Source organism: Lepidochelys kempii, chromosome 17, assembly GCF_965140285.1.
Source record: "Lepidochelys kempii isolate rLepKem1 chromosome 17, rLepKem1.hap1, whole genome shotgun sequence".
Lineage (NCBI taxonomy): Eukaryota > Metazoa > Chordata > Testudines > Cheloniidae > Lepidochelys > Lepidochelys kempii.
Window position 1 is genome coordinate 17,244,469 of NC_136396.1, and position 21,728 is coordinate 17,266,196.

The 21,728-nt window shown below is 44.2% G+C and overlaps 3 protein-coding genes across 11 annotated transcripts in view; 2 read left to right on the forward strand and 1 right to left on the reverse strand.

Moving 5' to 3' along the window:
• The window catches only part of ANKFY1 (ankyrin repeat and FYVE domain containing 1), a 59,345-nt gene extending 51,208 nt beyond the window's left edge, over positions 1 to 8,137 (forward strand). For all 3 annotated transcript variants that reach the window (XM_073316187.2, XM_073316189.2, XM_073316188.2), the window contains exon 25: positions 522 to 8,137. In XM_073316187.2, the coding sequence (XP_073172288.1) occupies positions 522 to 654 (133 nt within the window). In that variant the 3' untranslated portion in view covers positions 655 to 8,137. The remainder of the gene's footprint in view (positions 1 to 521) is intronic.
• CYB5D2 (cytochrome b5 domain containing 2) lies at positions 7,936 to 20,058 on the reverse strand. 3 transcript variants are annotated; one of them, XM_073316192.2, is made up of 4 exons: positions 19,569 to 20,058; positions 18,777 to 18,917; positions 17,155 to 17,338; positions 7,936 to 9,249 (listed from the first exon to the last, which is right to left on the reverse strand). In XM_073316192.2, exons 2-4 carry the CDS (start codon positions 18,829 to 18,831, stop codon positions 9,039 to 9,041), a joined length of 450 nt encoding a protein of 149 aa, XP_073172293.1. In that variant the 5' UTR covers positions 18,832 to 18,917; positions 19,569 to 20,058; the 3' UTR covers positions 7,936 to 9,038. The 3 variants fall into 3 exon arrangements, with proteins under 3 accessions (XP_073172293.1, XP_073172292.1, XP_073172291.1); XM_073316191.2 differs by having other exon boundaries at positions 19,512 to 19,604; XM_073316190.2 differs by lacking the exon at positions 19,569 to 20,058 and adding an exon at positions 19,240 to 19,505.
• Positions 19,783 to 21,728, forward strand: part of ZZEF1 (zinc finger ZZ-type and EF-hand domain containing 1) — an 82,188-nt gene continuing 80,242 nt past the window's right edge. For all 5 annotated transcript variants that reach the window (XM_073316182.2, XM_073316184.2, XM_073316183.2 and 2 more), the window contains exon 1: positions 19,783 to 20,312. In XM_073316182.2, the coding sequence (XP_073172283.1) occupies positions 19,953 to 20,312 (360 nt within the window). In that variant the 5' untranslated portion in view covers positions 19,783 to 19,952. The remainder of the gene's footprint in view (positions 20,313 to 21,728) is intronic.

Below are 21,728 nucleotides of genomic sequence, written 5' to 3' on the forward strand. Positions count from 1 at the left end.
GGGACTAGCAGAACGGTTTCCAGTGTTTAAGGATCAATATCCGTGATCTCAGGAATTAGGAACAGACTCCAAAAATGGGAGGACTTCCTCACTCACTTAGTATTCACTCTCCTCCGATTAGGCTGGAATGTTTCTCTAAGATAGAACTGATTCTAGTTCGTGTTTCATACAGAAGATGCAATTGGATTCTAGAACAGTATTGGTATGGGAAGACCTGGAGCTATTAACTCTGCTCATGTAATAAGTGTTTTTAGCAGGAGGATGGCTCCAAAATCCACCCGTGGTTGGTAAATAACTATAGTGGAAGCAGTTTTCTGCCACCAGACACTGGGGTTGCTTTTTTTAATAAAAGAACTGCCACTTACTATGAAGGATGACTCTTCTTTTTGTAACCTCTCAAACACTAAAATATTGACTCTTCACTCTCACCAGGGTGTCTGAGCATACAACATGGTCTTCATTGTTTGATGTTGAGATTATAAACAACTAACTCTCTCATGCTTTTCTCCCTTCCCCCGCAGCCGGCACTGTGGACGTCTGCTCTGCCATAGATGCTCAACAAAGGAGATTCCCATCATAAAATTTGACTTAAACAAGCCTGTTAGAGTTTGCAACATCTGCTTTGATGTCTTGACTCTGGGAGGAGTCTCCTAGTATGTTGTGGGATTAGGGGGATTCTCGGTCAGTGCTCTTCAGACAGCAGCTCTGCTAGCAAGCCCTGTACACAGGAAAGGGGGGGCCTATACATGCCTTCCTTTGGCAATAGACTGAACTAATTAAGGACCATGTTATGATATATTCCAGTGTAAATGATTTTGTATGACTATAAATGTGTTGGGCTGTGATAGACTTCACTGGTAAATGAATTGGAGCGGATCAGCTAAAATTGTGATAAACCTGAATTGAGTTAGACCCTCCTAGTTGCCACAGGCATGGACATTAAAATTGCATCAGCCTGCTGTCCAGTGCTGATCAAAATAACACAGGTCTGTGCTTGCCCTGATGTATTGCATTGAGTGACTCTAAAGTCTTGCCATTTTAGGCTATTAAGAAATGGCACTAAGCTTCAGGGGTAAATAGTAACTTTTTGCATTGTCTTCAAAGATAGGTGTTCCCTTTCTCCATAGAAGGCTCTTTTTATAAAACTAGACTGTGCTGTGACAGCCGTGACCCATTTTGAGTTAAATCTTTAAACAGGGTTTAAAGGGGCATAGCTGAAGAATCGTGGCCTTACAAGAGAGAGCTTTACAATATCTCTGATTATAAAGGACTCAGAATTGCAGTTCCGCATATTGATACCTCCTTAGTAAATGTCTCATTAGCGCCAGCATGTTCAAGAGGAAATGCAGGATCCTTTTAATTGGCAGACCTTCTTCATGGCTGCTAGAACTGATTAAGTCCACTTTTTTGTTGTACTATTTGCATCAGTGGTCTTTCTGGCTTCAAAACAATTCTTGTGTAATTTAAGTGCTCCAAGAACAGATCTAAGCTTACACTAATTGAAGACACACTAAAGGAGAACAGATTGGGTCGCTGTACTTCCAGCAGAGGAATAGTGCTGGGGCTGCGTTGTGAATCCTACAAGAGACGCTGGTTACTAGTAGCATTTTTTCTTGGCTCTAAAGACTGTGGTTAATCAGGGCACGAGGGAACCAGCCACTCCACTGATACAAAGCGTGGTGCTTCTGCACTTCTAGACTGTCAGAACAGGACTCCAAATCCAGCAGAATGGTCAGTTACTGGCAGTATTTGGAGGTTCACTATCAAATGGTAGGCGGTTGGGGTTGCAGGGAGTTCTGACTGCACTGTGAAACAGCCTGACCTTGGCACACTTTAACTGCAGTGGGTTTTTTCTGGCCTGGCTACGGTCCCCTCTTAAATAGGTTGAACCTATGAAACAATGACACAGGTCCCCCCCCATCCTCCTCTGCCCCCAAAGTAGCCCATAAATCACTTAGCTGCTAGTAAGCACTTACTTACTCTGGTGAACTGACTGTTGTATGATAGGCAAAGATGTCAGTCAGTTTAATTTGTACTTAATTAAAATGTCTTGCCTTGTTAGTTTTTTTTAAGCCCTGGGAGATAAATGTAGATCAGACTAAATGCAGCATTCCCATCTCTGCTCCACAAACAAATCAGTTGTGTATATATTTTTTTAGTGTTCATTAACCACTACTTTTACGTGATACAGTGTGTGCAATAGGGGTGCAGATATTCATAACTTCAGTTTCCCTGTCTTCTGGACTAGTGACATGTCCAGTACCTATTGCCTATATATGTAAAATGAGCTGATAAACCAGAGTGCTACTTTTTATATTTGTTATTTATAGGATATTTGCTTTGCTAGGCAAAATCCGGGCTTGTGCATTAAAACAAAGACCTGACACCCATCTAGTACATTTTAGATGGAATCTTAGTTCACTGATCAGTCTTCCAACATATGGGGCAAAAACTGGAACCCTGAACTTAGTAACACTAGAGTGAAATAATGGACCAACTTAATTTTCATTCTCTATCAGTGCAAATCATGTTGGTTGTAATGTCAGTAGCCCTGTTCTTTCAAGAAATGACAAGTACTAGCACTTTCTTAGAAGGTGGTATTCTTCTCTAATGTAAAGAGCATGTACCTTCAGCATAACTAACTTTTTGAATATCAACTTGCAGCAGACTTGTTCTGAGACACTTGAGAGGGATGGCATGAATGAGTCTCCAAAAGCACTTAATTACAAAACATGATAGTTTAAACTATCAAAAGAAATCCTGGACAATCTAAGAATAATCATGTATCACTTCTGATCATGTTTTAAAATGTCAGTCAGTCCATCATGGGTTTGCATAAGTTAAATTCCCATTTACTGTGGTAAAATTGCAAATGGATAAAAGAAATGATTGTCTTGTTAGTTTAACTGGTTGACTAACCACATCCAGTGATGAAGTGTAACTTTTCACGTTTGCTTGCTGTCTTTCCCACTTAAAACCTGTCCAGAGGAGGAAAGATGCAGCACTAGAGGATAGGAGTGGTTATTCCAGAGTCATTTGCATAGTGATTCATAAATGGACTTTGTTAGAAAGCTGACAAGACTTGATCTGTCTAGTGCTTTACAGCAATTAGTCTCAAGGATTAGAATATTTGACTTGTAGAATTGAGTTTTGGCCCTGTACCATTATCAACAGGCTTTTTTTTAATCCACTAAGGCAGATTTGACTTCCAGTTTTACTTCACTTTGGGAAGGCCTCTGAGAAGTGCTTGGCAGTCTTTAGAGTAGATCCAGAGCAGGTTCAGTTTCTTATACTAGCCTATGCTACTGTGTTGCAAACTCACTTTCAAGGGGTGGAATAGAAATTAATGGTGGCTTTAAAAATGCAACAATCCTAAATCCACTGATAAATCCTACCTAGCACTTTTAAATTACACCAGCATTCGTTCTGAAACTGTCCTCTATTCCTCATTGGAATTTAAAGGTAGGTATGAGTATTAATAGCCCTTACATGTACAACCTGAAATATGCATCTGAGAGCAAATTCAAAGTAACTACATTCTCAACGGAAATTTGACAAATTTAAAGTGCCTTTGCTGTGTTTTCTTGGCAACTAGCTTAGAAATTATTAAACAAATTTATAAACATTGTTCTCTGTCAGATTAACGCCCCACAAAAACAGTTGAGCAAAAGCCAGCCCAAACTACCTAGTATCCCCCCCATCTTTTACCTCATAAGTAAAACCCTGTTTACAATCTTTTTTTTTAAGGGGGTGTTTACCACACCTCAGCTTCAATTCCTGTGAACCCGATCTACCTGGTGTGCATTTTTTTCCTCACAGCTCTTCGTGTTAGGGTTGGTAGTAATACTCTGAAAGGGCACAAATCAAGTTAAAGCTCCTGAAGATCTCTGGTGGTAGTCAGTACATTTCTAACTTGGCAAACAAATAATGCACTTCTTCCTTTATGTGGTATATTTATGACTGTGACCAAAAACACCCTGCCACCCCTGCTGTTTTTGGATACTCACAACTTAGAAAATGTTAAATCCAGTCTGCTTGCAGATGTCAAGGGTTTGGTGAGCATGAGATTGAACTCCCTTCTTGGCCCTACATGCAATTTTTTGTTAGGTTAGAGTTTCAGGCACTTATGGCTGAATGGGGAAAATTTGTGGTGCCTGTTCTGTAGTGAAGAGGAATTCAGTCTCCAGCATAGTCAATCCAGCCCCTCATCCACGCACAAAACTCATTCTAATTTAAAATTAGCAATCGAAGTAAAAGTCTGGGGGGTGGGGAATAACCTGTTTCACTCTAGTAAATGAGAATGTGTTTTGTAATTACTGGTGTTAAAGGTACTAACAAAGCATTACTAATTAACTTGCTACAAGTTTACAGATGCCTTAAAGACTTCCTGTATGGAGACCAGTGGCTTCTACAACTTCCTTGTCACGTAGCATATATAAGATCCGCAGTATAACAAATGAACATGGGGAGTTTTTTGTAGACCAAGTGTAGTTTATATTTTGATGAATTTCCCCTCTTAACAACAATTTGCTGCAGACCTGGATATTGCAACAAATTTACTGTTGTGTGTCTTACTGAGGTGTAAAAGTAAAATCATTCGAAGTTTACTGGTGGTCAAACTATAATGTGAAACTTTTTGCTGTTTCTGAAATAAAGTCTTAGAACAATGGCATTTTCTGTTCAGTCCATTCTAAAAATGTATCTTTGCAATATTCCTACTCTAATGAATCCTTGTAGTAAACTGAGGATAACTAGATAAAATACATCCAGGGCTATAAACCTGGATACAAAAATACATCCTCTATTGCATCAGTAATGACAAAGTGTAGTAAGAGAAGTCTTATACCCTAAGTCAGTTTCCAAGCAAGAAGGAAAATGTTTATTACCAGTAAACCCTGGGAGAAAGATTTAATTATATTTCCACTTACCTTCTGTTTTGTAAATGATTATCTTAACCAAATAGTGATTATTCCAGACATCATGTATTGTAAAATTCTTGTATAATTGCTTAACTAGCATTATTTTGGCAGACTGACTCTGCTGTACTCCTAACTGATATCAAATTATGCACTCATCAAACCCCTTTCAATAGGCTTGGCTGCAGTCATTCCTGTGTAGTTCTGATTTCCTGTACTGCCCAGGTCTGGACCTTCAATCAACCTCCCAAACCAATTTTTAACTTCAGATGCATTAAATGTAGTAGAGTTGGAAGTTAATTGAAAGGAAATAAGCAAAACCATGAGTGCAAAGTCCTGTTACACTTGGCAGATGCCACTTTTAAGTGTCGTCTAATCTGTGCAGCTTTACTTCAAAAAGGGAAGCTCCGGAGTACCTGTAAAACCAGCCAAAAGCATTTTGCTAGGATTATTTGTGATGCATATGTTTTAACAATAAATATTTGCTAAAAATCACTAATTGAGATGTTATGAACTTCATTGAAGAACTATACCTTGTTACCATTGATCCATCTGATTATGGAAGTAATTCCCTGAACTATATGCTACCCTGCAGAATAATATAATATAGAGTGTATCTAAGTGCTCCTTGCTTTTATCATCCTGATGAATTCCCATTATCCTTCCTGGAATGTTAACCAAGCCCTCAGCTGTAGAATGCAACAGCCTCCATGGAAGTAACCTGTTAAGCTAACTTTGTTTGCTGTAGTCCAAGCATCAGGCTAGATAATTCAGGTGGGTAGAACACTGCAAATACTAAACCCTCCTTGTTGTAAATAGTATGTGCATAACTGAAGTGAAAGTGCTATTCTTAATACCTCCCTCTTCCTCTCCCCACCCCCGAGAGTGGAGGATATTCAATGACTACTAACCACCTTCATCTAGTGAATTCTTGCTCACTGTTGGTGTTCTGTCACTTTACAGTAGCTGAGCATTAGTTCCCAAGAGTATAGTATCACTCCTTTCACCTCCAATATGAACACTCTCTTGAATGGATATCTGATTTTTGGTATGTATCATTAGGGTTGCCAACTTTCTGACTGACACCTTTGCCCTACCCCACTCACTCCATCCCCTCCCTCTGTTGCTCACTCTCCCCCACCTGTGCTCACTTTCACCAGGCTGGGGGAGGGTCCCTTTTAGACCAAGAAGTCTGGTTGAAAACCAGATGTCTGATTCATGATGCAATTTCTAAGCTAGCTATTATGGATTTCATAGTGCACTCAGCAGCCTCCAACCTACACTCAGATGAAATGTCTGTCTGTCTCTAGTTAAAATCTGTGGGTTTTTTGTTTTTAATTGATCAACTCAGCCTTAGGCCACAGTTTTCCCCTGAAGAACTATTGCACAAGTACTTGAAAGGATCTTACTGCTTCCTTTCTTTATACAATTCCTGTTCTTTTGTGGCACTTAATTAACTGGTTATTAATCTCACTCCTGTCCTCAGTTGTCACTAGGATATAATACTAAGGCTCTTAAGGAATCTCTGATTATTTCTGCTCTCTAAAAGCAGGAAGGGCTGTACAGCTGAGGACTCCTACAGTAATGTGTAGGTTTCAAGGTTTAGTCAGGTGTTCAGCATTAGGGATTTACTGTCTGCCTTGTTCATTTTGTTGAACAGATCTGTCCTCTAGCTGTACCTTTTTGGAAGCCTGCTTCCACACTATCTCCAGTCCTGTTTCTTGTTAGTTGCCCCTGGGGCTGGGGCAAAGATTAACACAGTTCTACTGGGGTGTAAGAAGTGGCTTTCTGCTGCAAACCAACTCCCCTCCCCCCCCCTTTTTTTTTTTTGGGGCAATGATATAATGAAATGCCATAGGCTTCCTAGCATGCAATTATACTGCACTGGGTTAATAACCTAGTCTCCATTGGGACCTGCTGCTATCAGTCAACCCAGGGAGAGGCTTGCAGGTTTATTTCACCCCATCAGCTTGAGCTGCTTATCTTCTGCAAAACATTTCCTTGAGACTGAAATGAAAATCTCAGAACAGTGTGCCATTAGACACCTCGGTACAGCTACCATGAAAAAGGCAAGCAATGTAAGTAACTCACTGTTACAGTATGTAATGTTTTGGATAGCCTGTCTGTATTTCAGTTGTCCACTATATACAGTTCACATTCTGTGGGTCATGGGAGAAAATGAATTACCCTTATCTGGACATTACAATCTAAAGTTACCTTCAGTCCCCCAATATCTGAAGTGTCCTTTGTTTGAAATGTGCACCAGAAATCTTGTATCACAAATGGCAGAAAATGCAAAATGTGGAAATTCCTTTTGAAGCATTTTGTTTTCATTTTGCGTTACTGTCCTAGGCCAAGTAAAGAGGATTATCCTGCTTCAAGGGGACAATGGCAATCTTTTTTTCCAATGGTAGACTGCCATTTTCAGGGAGTCTGCATCATAGTACTCATCACTACAAGGACCATGACTGTCTATTGTCATTTGCAGTTTAGTGAAGATTTTGCAAAGCTTGTTATACTGAAGTCTAATTTGGGCACATCATAAATTTAAAAATCTAGGGCTACATTCAGCACCATAAGATGTTTCAGAGCCATATCCTAAGAGTTTTGCCCCTGTCACAGATACACAAGGTAGTTTCAACTACTTGTTTCCAGTCCAGCAGACTGAAGGTGTAGTAACTTCAGTTTCCCCATAGAAGCTTTGGTTGGGGGCAAGAAGCTTATTGGAAGCTTCAAGTCTAGGAGACAGAAGTACCATAAAACTTAGAGGCAACACACCTAGAAAAACAACCTTTAATAAATTTATAAACCACAACCATATTTGTTGCTGTACACCATTTAAAAAAGCCAGCCTATAGTGAACCTGGTGTGCTAGCTCTAAATCTTGGGGGGTACATAGCATGTTCCTTAAGTGAGTTTTTGAATACTGCTTTGCTGTCTTCTGCTCAGGCAGGAGTGACTTGCACTAGTTAACTATTTTGTGGTGGAGGGGAAAGAACTGGGCAAGGGAGACAGGAAGTTTTCTTCTTTTGTAAAACAGTTTAATGCACTAATTTGTACAGAGTAGCCCTGCACAGAATAACAGTAATTTGCATTAGTATTTAGGCAACACACAACACTATTGGATTTTGCAAATTAGAACACTACATGGGTTGGGTTTTTTCAAAGACCTGATTTTTGCCCTAAAGACTTTACAATCTAATTAGAGACAATGCACCATGTAGAGGTAGTAAATGAGAGTAAGGGAGGAGGAAAGATGGATTATAGTAGTAAAATCAGTTACCTGCCTGTGGATCACTTTCATGGCTCAGTTAGAACAGGTGACTCATGGCTTGTAAGTATTATGGAAATAGCAAGTCATAAGAAGCATTTGGAGGGAGAGGATAGGGAAGGTCTGGATATACCTTAATGTTTCCTATACCCAAAGAATGGTGGAAACACTAATTGAAGAAACACTGATAACGCATCACCTAGTGTCCTGGGTTCATTTGACAAGTGTAGCTTTTGGATAGTTTAAATCATACAGGCTAGTAGATGTTTAATAGCATGACTACAGAAGTAACTGAAGCCTTTACAGTGCTAAGTCATTTCTCAGCAAGTTGGTGGTGGTACGTGAAGATTGGTGAGCATTAGCACAACTCTGTAAGAGCAGCCATGTTGTGATGGGACAGAAGAGGTGGGCTGGTTTGTCTGCTTGTCAGTGACAATGGGTCTGCAGTGTCGGTGTGCTAGCTCAGAACTCTCCCCACATGAGCTAGTATACCCACCAGCACCCTTCCATACATATGTCTACTTCTTGATTGCAGAAGAAAAATTTCCTTGACAAAAGTACCAATGCACCACCAACAAGCTACAGAAACAGCTATCAGCAAAGATGATTTTCTGCTTTAACATTTTCCTTACCATACTCCCCCTCTCATTTCCATTGCTTATACTGGCATTTTTGCATGGTGTTTATATATACAAGTATAATTTATACAAACTGATTCCTGTTTAAGTATCCCCAGTCTTAGATACTAGAGAATCCACTGTGAAGCTCAAAACAGGCATTTTTTTTATTGTACCTAATCAACTTTCATTTTAGGACAATAAATGCATATCCAGTCCAACCTGGCTATTCCCTTAATCTTTTAACACACACCACTCAGCTAGTGTATAGCATCCCTTGTATTCTTGCAAGTTAGGATTGTCCAAGTCACCTCTGTCACTGTGCTCAGAATCCAATTGTCCAGAGGGAGGTCCAGTAGTTCTTACACACACACACTGACTGTCCCTGGAACCAGGCTTGTACAGCTTCCTGGGGACTCCAATCCAGTCTCTGTTCACTCCCCCACTAGGGACAGAAGAGTATGATCAAATACAAGTTAACAGTTTAAATCAACCTATATTTCCCACCCTCAGTTGAGTGGGAGACCCTTCTGAAGGAGGGGTGGGGGGCAATTACACATACAGTGAAACCTGGGCTAAGCATTTCTAGAAGCCAGCAACCTTATTATCCAGCATCCACAAGCTTTCTGGTAACTTTTGTTGGACCTACTGAGCAACAAGTTGTTGGCTGGGCCCTGTAAAGTAAGTTTCACTCTGGGTACTCTCACCCAGCGAAGAGCAAATGACTAACATTCATCCTTTATTTCTCCATTTCTTAAAATCCCCCCAAACACCACAAGAATAGCCATACTGGGTCAGACCAAAGGTCCATCCAGCCCAGTATCCTGTCTCCTGACAGTGGCCAATGCCAGGTGCCCCAGAGGGAGTGAACTTAACAAGTAATGATCTAGTGATCTCTCTCCTGCCATCCATCTCCACCCTCTGACAAACAGAGGCTAGGGATACCATTCCTTACCTATCCTGGCTAATAGCCATTAATGGACTTAACCTCCATGAATTTATCCAGTTCTCTTTTAAACCCATTATAGTCCTAGCCGTCACAATCTCCTCCTGCAAGACATTCCACAGGTTGAGTGCAGAACTTCTTTAGTTGTTTTAAACCTGCTACCCATTAATTTCATTTGGTGGCCCCTAGTTATATTATGGGAACGAGTACATAACTTTTCCTTATTCATTTTTGCCGCACCACTTAAGATTTTATATACTTCTATCATATCATAAACAGCAGACACCCCTCCCCACCTTTCATATTCTTGTGGATAAACTCTCTTGCAATAAAACAATGCCTTTTATTATGTATACCATGGACTCCTGTAGGACTAGTGCTGAAGTTACTAAAGAAAAGGTCAACTTAATATACTATTGCCTCTTCTCAGGCCTGGTACTGCAAGATGCATAGTTCCTTAACAGCTGTGTTTTTTAACCAGGAGCTGAATGCACTGTACACCATCAGTATTGTGTCTAAACATTACCCACAGGAAAATGCTATGGGCCTCAATTCAACAGCACACTGGAATATAGAGAATCCTAGAAATGTAGGATGGGGAAAGAACCTCAATAGGTCATCTAGTTCAGGCCCCAGCACTAATATGGGACTGAAGCCTACTCTACACTCCAGAGCTAGGTCAACATAAGGCAGCTTACATCTACCTAACTGTCTACACTACAATGGTGCTCCTGCTACTGTAAGTCACCCAGAACATCAACATGACTCCACTTCTGAAAGAGTTCTATGACTTAGGCCAATGGAATTAGGGCAACAGGGTCCACGTATTCCCTGTGTTACTTCCATTGCTTGTTAGCTGTCAGTCCCCAGGTAGGGCTCCGGCTGTCAGTGCCCCACAATGCCCCACTTCAGTCAGTGGAAGCACTCCTGGTGGGGATGCACACAGCTGACAGAAGCAGCACAGTGTGCACAAGCCATGGTTTTAATTACTGTGGTAGCTGTATATCAACTTAAGTTGACTTAATTTTTAGTGTAGACAGGCCTGAAGTATTAGACAAACAAACACTCATCCGGGATGATCTAGATAACATGTTCTTAAAAATCTCCAGTGTGACTGAGATTACATAACATCCCTAGGTAATATGTTCTAGTTCTTAACTACCCTTACAGTTAGGAAGTTTTCCCTAATGTCTACGTTAAATCTCCCTTGCTGCAATTTAAGCCTATTACTTCTTGTTTTCCTTGACTACTGAGGACAGGACAAGTACCCTCCTCTTGATAAAAACTTTTACATACTTGAAGACTTATGTCCTCCTCAGTCTTCTCTCCTCCAGGCTAAACAAACCCCTTCTTTTCAATATTTCCTCATATAGACCTCTAATCATTTTTGTGGCTCTCCATAGAACTTTCTCCAATTTGTCCATTTTTTCTGAACTGGACTTAGTACTCCAGTTGAGGCCTTATCAGTGTGGAGTAAAGCAGAAGAATTACTTCTTATGTCTTGCTAAAGACACTGCTGCTAATACATCCCAGAATTATAGTTTTTTTTCCCCCCAACCCTGTTACATTGTTGATTTATATTTAGTTTAATCTACTGTAACCACCAGACTCTTTTCTACAATACTCTTTCCTAGGCAGTCATTTCCCATTTTGTATTTGTGCAATTGATAATTATGTGGAGTACTTTGCATTTGTCCTTACTGAATTTCATCCTATTTAATTCAGACATTTCTCCAGTTTGTCGAGATGATTTTGAATGCTAATCCTATTTTCTGAAGTGCTTGCAACTTCTCCTAGCTTAACTTTTAAGCATACAACCTATTCTACTGAAGTCTCAAACTACTCCATGCATGGATAAGACACGATGGTATAGGGAGGAAGGGTTTAGATTTAATAGGAACTGAGGGAAATGTTGGGAAAGGGAGAGCTGATACAAGAAGAATAGGCTCTACCTAAACCAAAAGGGAACCAGATTGCTGGCACTTAATTAAAAAGCTTGTAAAACAGTTTTTAAACTAAGGGCTGGGAGAAAGCCAAGAGGTGTGGAGCAGGCACATGGTTCAGACAGAGACATCCCTTAGGGGAGGTTCTAGAATGGAGATTCTTTGTGTCCTAGGAAGGAGGAGAGGATGGAAGATGATAAAATATGGGTAGGATCTGATGAGAAATAGTCAAATTAAAGAGAACCCCGTTCAATATCATCATGTAATGGCAGACAGCTAAAAAGTGACAAGTTTTTAAAGTGCATATATACAAATGGTAGAAGTCTAAATACCAAGATGGGTGAACTAGAGTACCTCCTATTAAATGAGGATATTGATCTAATAGGCATCACAGAAACTTGGTGGAATGAGGATAATCCATGGGACACAGTAATACCAAGGTACAAAATACATCAGGAGGACAGAACAGGTTGTGCTGGTGGGGGAGTGGCACTATATGTGAAAGAAAGCGTAGAATCACATGAAGTAATCTTAAATGAACCGAACTGTACCACAGAATCTCTATGGATAGTAATTCCATGCTCTAATAATAAGAATATAGCAGTAGAGCTATATTACTGACCACCTGACCAGGATGGTGATAGTGACTGTGAAATGCTCAGGGAGATGAGAGAGGCTATAAATTTAAAAAAAAAAAAATCAACTATCCCATATTGCCTGCATACATGTCATCTCAGGACAGGATGCAGATAAAGTTTCTTGACACCTTAAATGACTGCTTCTTGGAGCAGCTAGTCCTGGAGCCCACAAGAGAGGCAATTCTTGATTAAGTCTTTAGTGGAGCACAGGATCTGATCCAAGAGGTGAATATAGCTGGACTATAATATAATTAAATTTAACATCCTTGTGGCAGGGAAAACACCACAGCAACTCAACACTAGCATTTATTTTCAGAAAGGGGGACTACACAAAAATGAGGAAGTTAGTGAAACAGAAATTAAAAGGTAAAGTGCCAAAAGTGAAATCCCTACAAGTTGAATGGAAACTTTTTAAAGACACCATAGTAGAGGCTCAACTTCAATAAATACCCCAAATTAAAAAACATAGTAAGAGAACCAAAAAAGTGCCACCGTGGCTAAACATCAGAGTAAAAGAAGCAGTGAGGCAAAAAGGCATCCTTTAAAAAGTGGAAATTAAATCGTAGTGAGGAAAATAGAAAGGAGCATAAACTCTGGCAAATGAAGTGTAAAAATATAATTAGGAAGGCCAAAAAAGAATTTGAAGAACAGCTAGCCAAAGACTCAAAAAGTAATAGCAGGGTTTTTTTAAAAAAAATACAGCAGAAGCAGGAAACCTGCTAAACAACCAGTAGGGCCACTGGACCATCAAGATGCTAAAGGAGCACTCAAGGACAATAAGGCCATTGTGGAGAAAATAAATCAATTCTTCGCATCCGTCTTCACAGATGAGGCTGTGAGGAAGATTCCTAAACCTGAGCCATTCTTTTTGGTGACAAATCTGAGGAACTGTCCCAGACTGAAGTGTCAGAGGAGTTTTGGAACAAATTGATGAACTAAACACTAATAAGTCACCAGGACGAGATGGTATTCACCCAAGAGTTCTGAAGGAACCCAAATGTGAAATTGCAGAACTACTAACTAGTTTGTAACTAAAGCTATGTTCTAAACTAAAGCATGCTCAAATAAATTGGTTAATCTCTAAGGTGCCACAAGTACTCCTTTTCTTTTTGCGAATACAGACTAACACGGCTGTTACTCTGAAACCAGGTATTTTTAGTAAAAGTCACAGACAGATCACGGGCAGTAAACAAAAATTCCTGGCCCGTGACTTATCTATGACTTTTACTAAAAATACCAATGAATAAAAATTGGGGGCAGGAATAGCTTCCCAGGGGCCCAGCGGGTGCTGGGGGACGATGGGCAGCAGCGCATAGCCAGGGTCCCCCCCACTAGTGCTAGGGCAAGGATGGCAGGCCCAGCAGGCTCCCTACCTAGCTCCATGCCTCCCCACTGCAGCAGCAACAGAGTTTGGGTGTGGGAGGGGCAGAGGGTTGGGGCATGGGACCAGGTGAGGTGGGCTCTAGGCGGTGCTTACCTGAGGGGCTCTCCAGAAGGGGTGACATCCCCCACGCTCAACTGCTAGGCAGAGGCATGGCCAAGCAGCTCTGTGTGCTGCCTCTACCTGCAGGCACCACCCCAGCAATTCCCATTGGTTCTGGTTCCTGGCCAGTGGGAGCTGCGAAGCCAGCGCTTTGGGCAGAGGCAGCTCACAGCTGAGCGAGGGGGATGTCGCTGCTTCTGAGGAGCCCCCCTTTGCCCCCAGGTAAGCACCACCAAGAGCCCACCTCACCCTGTCCTGTGCTCCAACCCCCTGCCTCCTCCCACACCTAAACTCCGCTGCTGGCTGAGGGGGTGGGCGCTGGGGGCACGAGACTGCCCCAGCAGCGGCTAGCGCGCCTGGCACAGGGGCTGCCTGAGCTTCCCCTGAGCCAGGTATGCCGCCCGCTGCAGAAGTCACGGAAAGGTGCAGAACCCGTGATCTCCGTGACAAACTTGTAGCCTTATTTGTAACCTATCATTTAAATCAGCTTCTGTACCGAATGACTGGATGCTAGCTAATGTGATGCCGATTTTTTAAAAGGGCTCCAGAGATGATCCCCAATTACAGGCCGGTAAGCCTCACTTCAGTACTGGGCAAACTGTAAAGAACAAAAGTAAAGAACAAAATTGTCAGACACGTAGATGAACATAATTTGTTGGGGAGGAGATAACAGTTTTTGTAAAGGGAAATCATGCCTCATCAATCTACTAGAATTCTTTGAGGGGGTCAACAAGCATCTGGACAAGGGGGATCCAGTGTACTTAGATTTTCAGAAAGCCTTTGACGAGGTCCTTCAACAAAGGCTGTTAAGCAAAGTAAGCTGTCATGGGATAAGAGGGAAGGTCCTCTCATGAACTGGTAACTGGTTAAGAGATAGGAAACAAAGAGTAGGAAGAAATGGTCCAGTTTTCAGAATGGAGAGAGGTAAATAGTGGTGTCCCCTATGGGTCTGTACTGGGACCAGTCTTATTCAATATATTCCTAAGTGATCTGGAAAAAGGGGTAAATAGTGAGGGGGTAAAATCTGCAGATGATACAAAACTACTCAAGATAGTTAAGTCCCAAGTAGACTGTGAAGAGTTACAGAAGGATCTCACAAAACTGGGTGAATGGGCAACAAAATGGCAGATGACATTCAATGTTGATAAATGCAAAGGAATGCACATTGGAAAACATAATCCCAACTATACATATAAAATGATGGTCTAAATTAGCTGTTACCACTCAAGAAAGATCTTGGAGTTATTGTGGATAGTTCTCTGAAATCATCCACTCAATGTGCAATCAAAAAAGCAGACAGAATGTTGGGAACCATTAAGAAAGGGATAGATAATAAGACAGAAAATATCATATTGCTGCTATATAAATCCATGGTACGCCCACATCTTGAATATTGCATGCAGATGTGGTCACCACATCTCAAAAAAAAAGGTAGATTGGAATTGGAAAAGGTTCAGAAAAGGGGCAACAAAAATGATTAGGGGTATGGAATGGCTTCCATATGAGGACAGATTAATAAGACTGGGACTTTTCAGTGTGGAAAAGAGACGACTAAGGGGGGGAATAGGATAGAGGTCTATAAAAGCATGACTGGTGTGGAGAAAGTAAATTTAAAAGAAAAAGTGTTATTTACTCTCTCATAACACAAAAACTAGGGGTCACCCAATGAAATTAACAGGCAGCAGGTTTAAAACAAAACTAAGTAGTTTTTCACACAACACACAGTCAATCTGTGAAACTACTTGCCAGAGGATGTTGCGTAGGCCAAGACTATAACAGGGTTCAAAAAAGAACTAGATAAATTCATGGAGGATAGGTCCATCAATAGCTATGAGCCAGGATGGGCAGGGATGCTGTCCCTAACCTCTGTTTGCCAGAAGCTGGAAATGGGTGACAGGAGATGGATCACTTGATGATTACCCATTCTATTCATTCCATCTCAGGCACCTGGCATTGGCCATTGTCAGAAGACAGGATACTGGGCTAGATGGACCTTTGGTCTGACCTAGTATGGCCATTCTTATGTTCTCATATGCTTAAAGTTAAGCACGTACTTAAATGTGCTGTTGGATCAGGGCCATAGTAGAGTACTGTCACCAACTAAGAATTGTTTTTTTTTGTTGTTTTTTTTTAATTTAAAAATCAAGTGCTTAAGGGCCATGTGTACATTTCTGTAAATGGAGAAAAATGTGTCTTGCCCTTGGGCTCTGGTATCTGTGGCAGTGTTTGTTTCTCTGCTGATTTTTATTAGAATGCAGTTCATGCTGGTTACATCTGCCAAACTTCAAATGAATTTTATCAGACAGATACTGTCTCCAACATTCACTACATGGGCAGAACTGCCGGGAAACTGCAACCTTCATTTTGTACTAATGCTTCCATCAGATCCTTGCAACTGGTTTCAGTTGTCGGAATTGCTGCACACGCACAGGTATCAACTCGCCTACTTAGACTGCTATCTTTAGGTAAAAAGCCCCAACAGAATAGTAGTTAGTATAAACAGCATTTTACATACTACACAGTAGAATCTTAAGGTTAGCTTCTGTACTTTCTAAGTTTATGGTTTCTGAAGATACCACTTCCCAGGCTATGTTAATGCTAATACAGAATTCCTACCCATTCTACTAAGCTGAGGCTTGCCAGAGTGAGCAAGTACTTAGAAGGCTCCGACTTCCACAGTGCTGTACGAGGGCCTTGCTGAGCAATACTTGCAACACTCCTGCGTGTTAGATATAATTCACTGACAAAAAAGCTTTGCTACAATTGGGCACCCTTAATTCTGTGTTATCTCAGCCCATCCAGAATGGGAGTTCAGCAAAACTCAAAAACTTCTTAGAATTAGGAATGGACGAGTTAAGCTATTTCAAGTTTCAAGGAAAGAAGCTCAGCCCATTTCCCCAAGAGGCACAGGGACCCGCTGGTCTCAACTCACATGAAGGGAGCAGGGAAAGGGGCTCAGACCCCCCACCTCAAGGAACAGGGGAGGGGAGAATGTAGGGAGGATCCAAGTAACCCCTTGCAGGTTTTAGAGCACTTAGCATCAACCTGCAAACAGAAAGGAGTTCTTAGCTATAGCAGAGTTCTCCCTCTGCTATAGTTTACTTAGCTATCTCATCTGTCGGATGGGGATAAGAGGTTAAGTGGCTTACCCAAGGCCACACACTTATACAAAACAATCATCTTTGCTGCCTGGCCAAACTACACCAAAAATGATTTCCGCTGGATCTGTGCCAAAACTGTCTATGGTACTTAGACCAGCATAGATAAGATCTCAGATCAGAGATGTGAAAGTGCTTGGCGCTGCAGAGTCCGACCACACCAGCAGGAAGGCAATGTTTACCTTTGTTTGGAACACCAGAATCTGCTGCCACTGGTTGAGCTCCATTCAGAGTTACAGGGAGGGAACTGCTTCTTCTCATCGTTTTGTCCATTGAACTTCAGCACTTCTTCGATGACAGCCTTGGCCTGTTCCAGAGCTTTTGTGGGGGCCCCATTTTCACCATAGAATCTTCCTACCAGTTTGCCTTTTGAGGGAACAAAAAGAGCCACTAAGACCGTAGCATTTTTTTTAAAAATGCCTCAAAAAGCTCTAGGAACCCTATCAAAACCAGCATACTGTATTATGTAAGTGCTGCTTTGGGAAATCCCACATATATTGTTTTAGAAATAACATAATTAAGTGTCCACAACTTAGTCCCTTCTGAGCAGGAATCTCAAAACATTTTACAAACATTAACATATAGACATGATGGAGATGATGAATTAAGCCTATTTTACAGATGGAGAAACTGGCACAGATGTTAAATCACACACTGAAGATCAGCAATAGAATCCAAGAGTCTTAACAATCAGTCCTCTTATCTAACCACTAGACAACACTGCTTCCCACATTATACAGTGTTTTCTCACAATACTGCTCCTGAAATGCCAAATAGATTTCTGTCAGACTATTCTTATGGTTGCAATTTTATCACATTTGTGTAGCAGTAGAAAATAAAATTTACACTCCTCATTTAATTCCCCTCTTGTTGCAATGCTCCCCAAACCCAATTACTTGGCTAATGTACAGAGTAAGATGGATGTACACATAGTGGATCCTGGTGTCAATGGGACAAATTTCTGGAACACAGGAAATTTCAGATACTTTGAGAACATTAGTCACTATGTCCAGTGTGAAAAAAGATTAATTGATCAGAAATAAAAACCAGGTTTACAATTGTTGTGTGTGAAGGTAAGGTTACAGAAGTCAGTCTACATTTTCAGCCAACAGCTCAGGGAAGCTCTAGTTTATCTAAATGAAAAGGTCAATCCTCTTGCCTAATTCCTTTAGTCACAAATACAAGAGTCACGGTTGAGTTCCATCATGTATTCCTGGCTAAGTGTAAACAGGTCTGAGATAAAATATGTTTGCTGTGAGCAAACAGTCTCACTGAACTCAACAGGATTATTCAGATGCATGTTTATAAGACTGGGACTCAAACATACCCATTTTCCTTCAACTCTCTCCCCCACCTGTTACAAGCTTCTTAGGAGGAATAATCAGCAAATTTGGTATATTCTTCTAAACTACAAACAGACTTTTGGTACATCACTCTCTTCTACTTTCAGTGGCATGTTACAATTCAGGAATTAAAAGAGTTTGGTGCAGCTTTTAGCTCTCTGTATTCACTACTGATATGGACCACATTACCGTCCTACCTGCTTCAAAAGGAATTTTTTGTTGCTTTGCATGTGGTAGCCCAAACTGTAACTTTGCAATACTAAAAGAATGCTTTCCTTGGAATAACAACACAGCTAGAGAAACGAGACAATTGGCCGGCCCATTACTGTATGGATGCACGTGTGTCCCTGCTCATCTGCTACAGTATTAAGCGTTGATTATATAAACCAAACAAGGCTTCTGAGGATTAAGCCAGGTATGCTGCTATATTACTTTACTCTGCTATGCTACAGATCACGTACCAACACAAACGTAGTTCTCGCCGTAGAAAGAGAGCCAGTTTTGTATCGTCAACATTTCTGATGGAGATAACCCAGAAACATCATCCACAAGGCCGGTGGGGGTGAAATCTCCCGTCACAAAAGCCCTGGAGGCATCTTTCCCTGTAGGACAGGCATGATGAGCATCCAGCTGGGATAGGCTTCGGCTCGTGGGTGCGCAGAGGGACCCCCCCGAGACTAGCTAAGGATCCGCTCTGTAATCCACAGCGCGCCCCTTGCCCCCCGTTTCAGCCAAAGAGGCCAACAACCTACCTGCCCCCGGCTACGGGATCCACACGGGACTGCGGGGGGTGAGCTGGCTCCAACCCTGCCGCCAGCAGGAGCAGCGGGGCTCTGGCCCTGCCCCACGGGGGACGGGGACGACGGGGACAAAACCCAGTGGCATGGGGTGCTCTCCCCGGGATCCCGCGCCGACAGGGGATACCTGCGAAGACACTGTAGGCCCCCCCCGGCCCGTAGTGCTTGTGCCCCCGGCGCACGTCGAACACCTGCCCCAGCACCGCCAGGTAGAGGCCGGGGCCGCCCTGCGCGCCCGTGTAACGCGCGAGCTCGGCGGGGCTCAGCAGCCGGCCCCGCCCGGAGAAGAAAGGGAGCGGCCAGGAGCTGGGATCGAGCCCGAGAGCTAGCAGCCAGGCGGCAGCCGCAGCCACGCCCAACGCGGGAACCACGAGCGCCCCTAGCCCCATCGCAGCCTGCCTTAAAAGGGCTGTAGCCGCCCGTAATCAAAATGGCGGGAATGGCAGCTGGCCTCACCCCGTTTCTTCAAGGGTGCGTTCAGCCGCCATTTTGCCCGCGGGCCAGTACTTTTTGCCTTAGCTTTTACGACGCTTGTGTCGCTTTACGGCAGCGCGTTGTCGCTGGTTATGTCACGACGACCGCACTCGTCAAATTACGGCAGCGTGGCAACGGCGCCGCCTTCACCCCGAGGACGCCCCTCGCTTTACGGTAATTTGGTAAAAACGCCGACGGGGTGGTGGCTTTACGACGCCGACTGTCGCTTGGCGGCTGTGTGACTCCCCTCCCTCCGGGATTGACAGGTGTCGGGCGGCCGGGGGAGGTTGCTGACTAAGCCGGGTCGGTCGGAGGCGGCGGCTGCGCGAGGCCTGAGGGCGCCGCCGGCAACAGCGCTCCTGGTCCATGGGGAACGTGGCGAGCCACAGCAGCGAGATGGGGGAGGAGGCGGCCGAGGAGGAGATGGAAGGGACGGCGGCAGCCGAGCAGCCCGGGGCTGCCTCCTGGGCTGGGCTGGGCCCGCACCCTCCGCTGCCGCCGGCCACGGTGCTGCTGGAGCAGGCCCGGCTGCGGGAGGCCACGGCCCGGCTGCGGGAGGCCGCCCTGCCCGAGTCGCTGGTGTCCCGCCGCCACAGCACCCTGGTGCGCTGGCTGGAGGAGCGGCTGGGCCGCGGCGAGGAGGCCGTCAGCCTGGAGCAGTTCTGCGAGGTGCTGGAGAGCCGCGCCTCGGGGCCGGCGGCCGGGGCCCGCAGCGAGAGCGAGGAGGTGAGGGCGGGGAGGGGCGGGATGAGGGGGTAGGTGGGGAGGGAGATCGGGGGGGGAGGGGTGGGGTGGGAAGGCAGGGATGGGTGTGGGGGCGGGATGAGGGGGGATGGAGTGACTGGGGGGGCGGGATGAGGGGGTAGGTGGGGAGGGAGATCGGGGGGCAGGGGTGGGGTGGGAAGGCAGGGACGGATGTGGGGGTAGGTTGAGGGGGGAGGGAGTGACTGATCGGGGGGAGGGGTGGGGTGGGAAGGCAGGGACGGATGTGGGGGTGGGATGAGGGGGGACGGAGTGACTGATTGGAGGGGCGGGATGAGGGGGTAGCTGGGGAGGGAGTGACTGAGCGGGGGGGTGGCAAGGCAGGGGGGTGAGGAGGGTGAGGGAGGGGTGGGGTGGGAAGGCAGGGACGGATGTGGGGGTAGGATGAGGGGGGAGGGAGTGACTGATCGGGGGGAGGGGTGGGATGGGAAGGCAGGGACGGATGTGGGGGTGGGATGAGGGGGGACGGAGTGACTGATTGGAGGGGCGGGATGAGGGGGTAGCTGGGGAGGGAGTGACTGATCGGGGGTGGGTGGGAAGGCAGGGACGGGTGAGGAGGGTGCGGGAGGGGTGCGGTGGGAAGGCAGGGACGGATGTGGGGGTGGGATGAGGGAGGGGTGGGGAGGGAGTGACTGATGGGGGGGGTCTGAAGTAACCAGATGGAGATCAGTGTTGAGGGTGCTGCAGTGGGGGAGATGAGCTCGAGAGATGTGCAGGCAGTGGGAGGATCAGGATAGGCTGAGAGAAATAGGAATGGAGGAAGGCTGAAGAGGTTTATGTAACAAAGTGGTGCTTGGGGCATTGGGAGCTAGCTGAGTGCACAGGAGCGGGGATGGGAGTTGTATGGGGATGGGGGGGGAGTCATGTGATGATTGGGGTTAGTGAGGGAAACGGGGAAGTTGTGGTGACACTGGGGATACAGAGGATGTTAGCTGAGTGGAGGTTGTGGTGAGCGGAAGGACTGGGGCTGAGGAATAGGAGTTGAAGGGATTAAAGGCAGTGAAAGAGTTTGGACAATGGGGGATTGTAGGAACATTAGGGTAACTATGGGGGCCAGTAGGATTAGAGGTAGTTCCAGGGGCTAGGGATCATCAGATGCATTTGGGGGTTATGTGTGGGCTAGAGGAGCTGTGATGGGAGGGAACAGGTGGGACAATGAGGGCACTGGGATGAGGGAGAAGAATCGGAGGAGCATATAAGGAACTATGGAGTGTAGGGATTGGGAGGATCAGAAGAGGCCAGAGAAGAATAGGAAGTGGTATAAGAGGAAATGCTGCACAGAGATTTGTAGCACCACCTTTATAATCTAGCCAGCTGTGTAGTAGGTGGGTCTGCCAAGCACTCACTGTGGCCTTTCTTCCTGATGTTGTCATGCTTTCT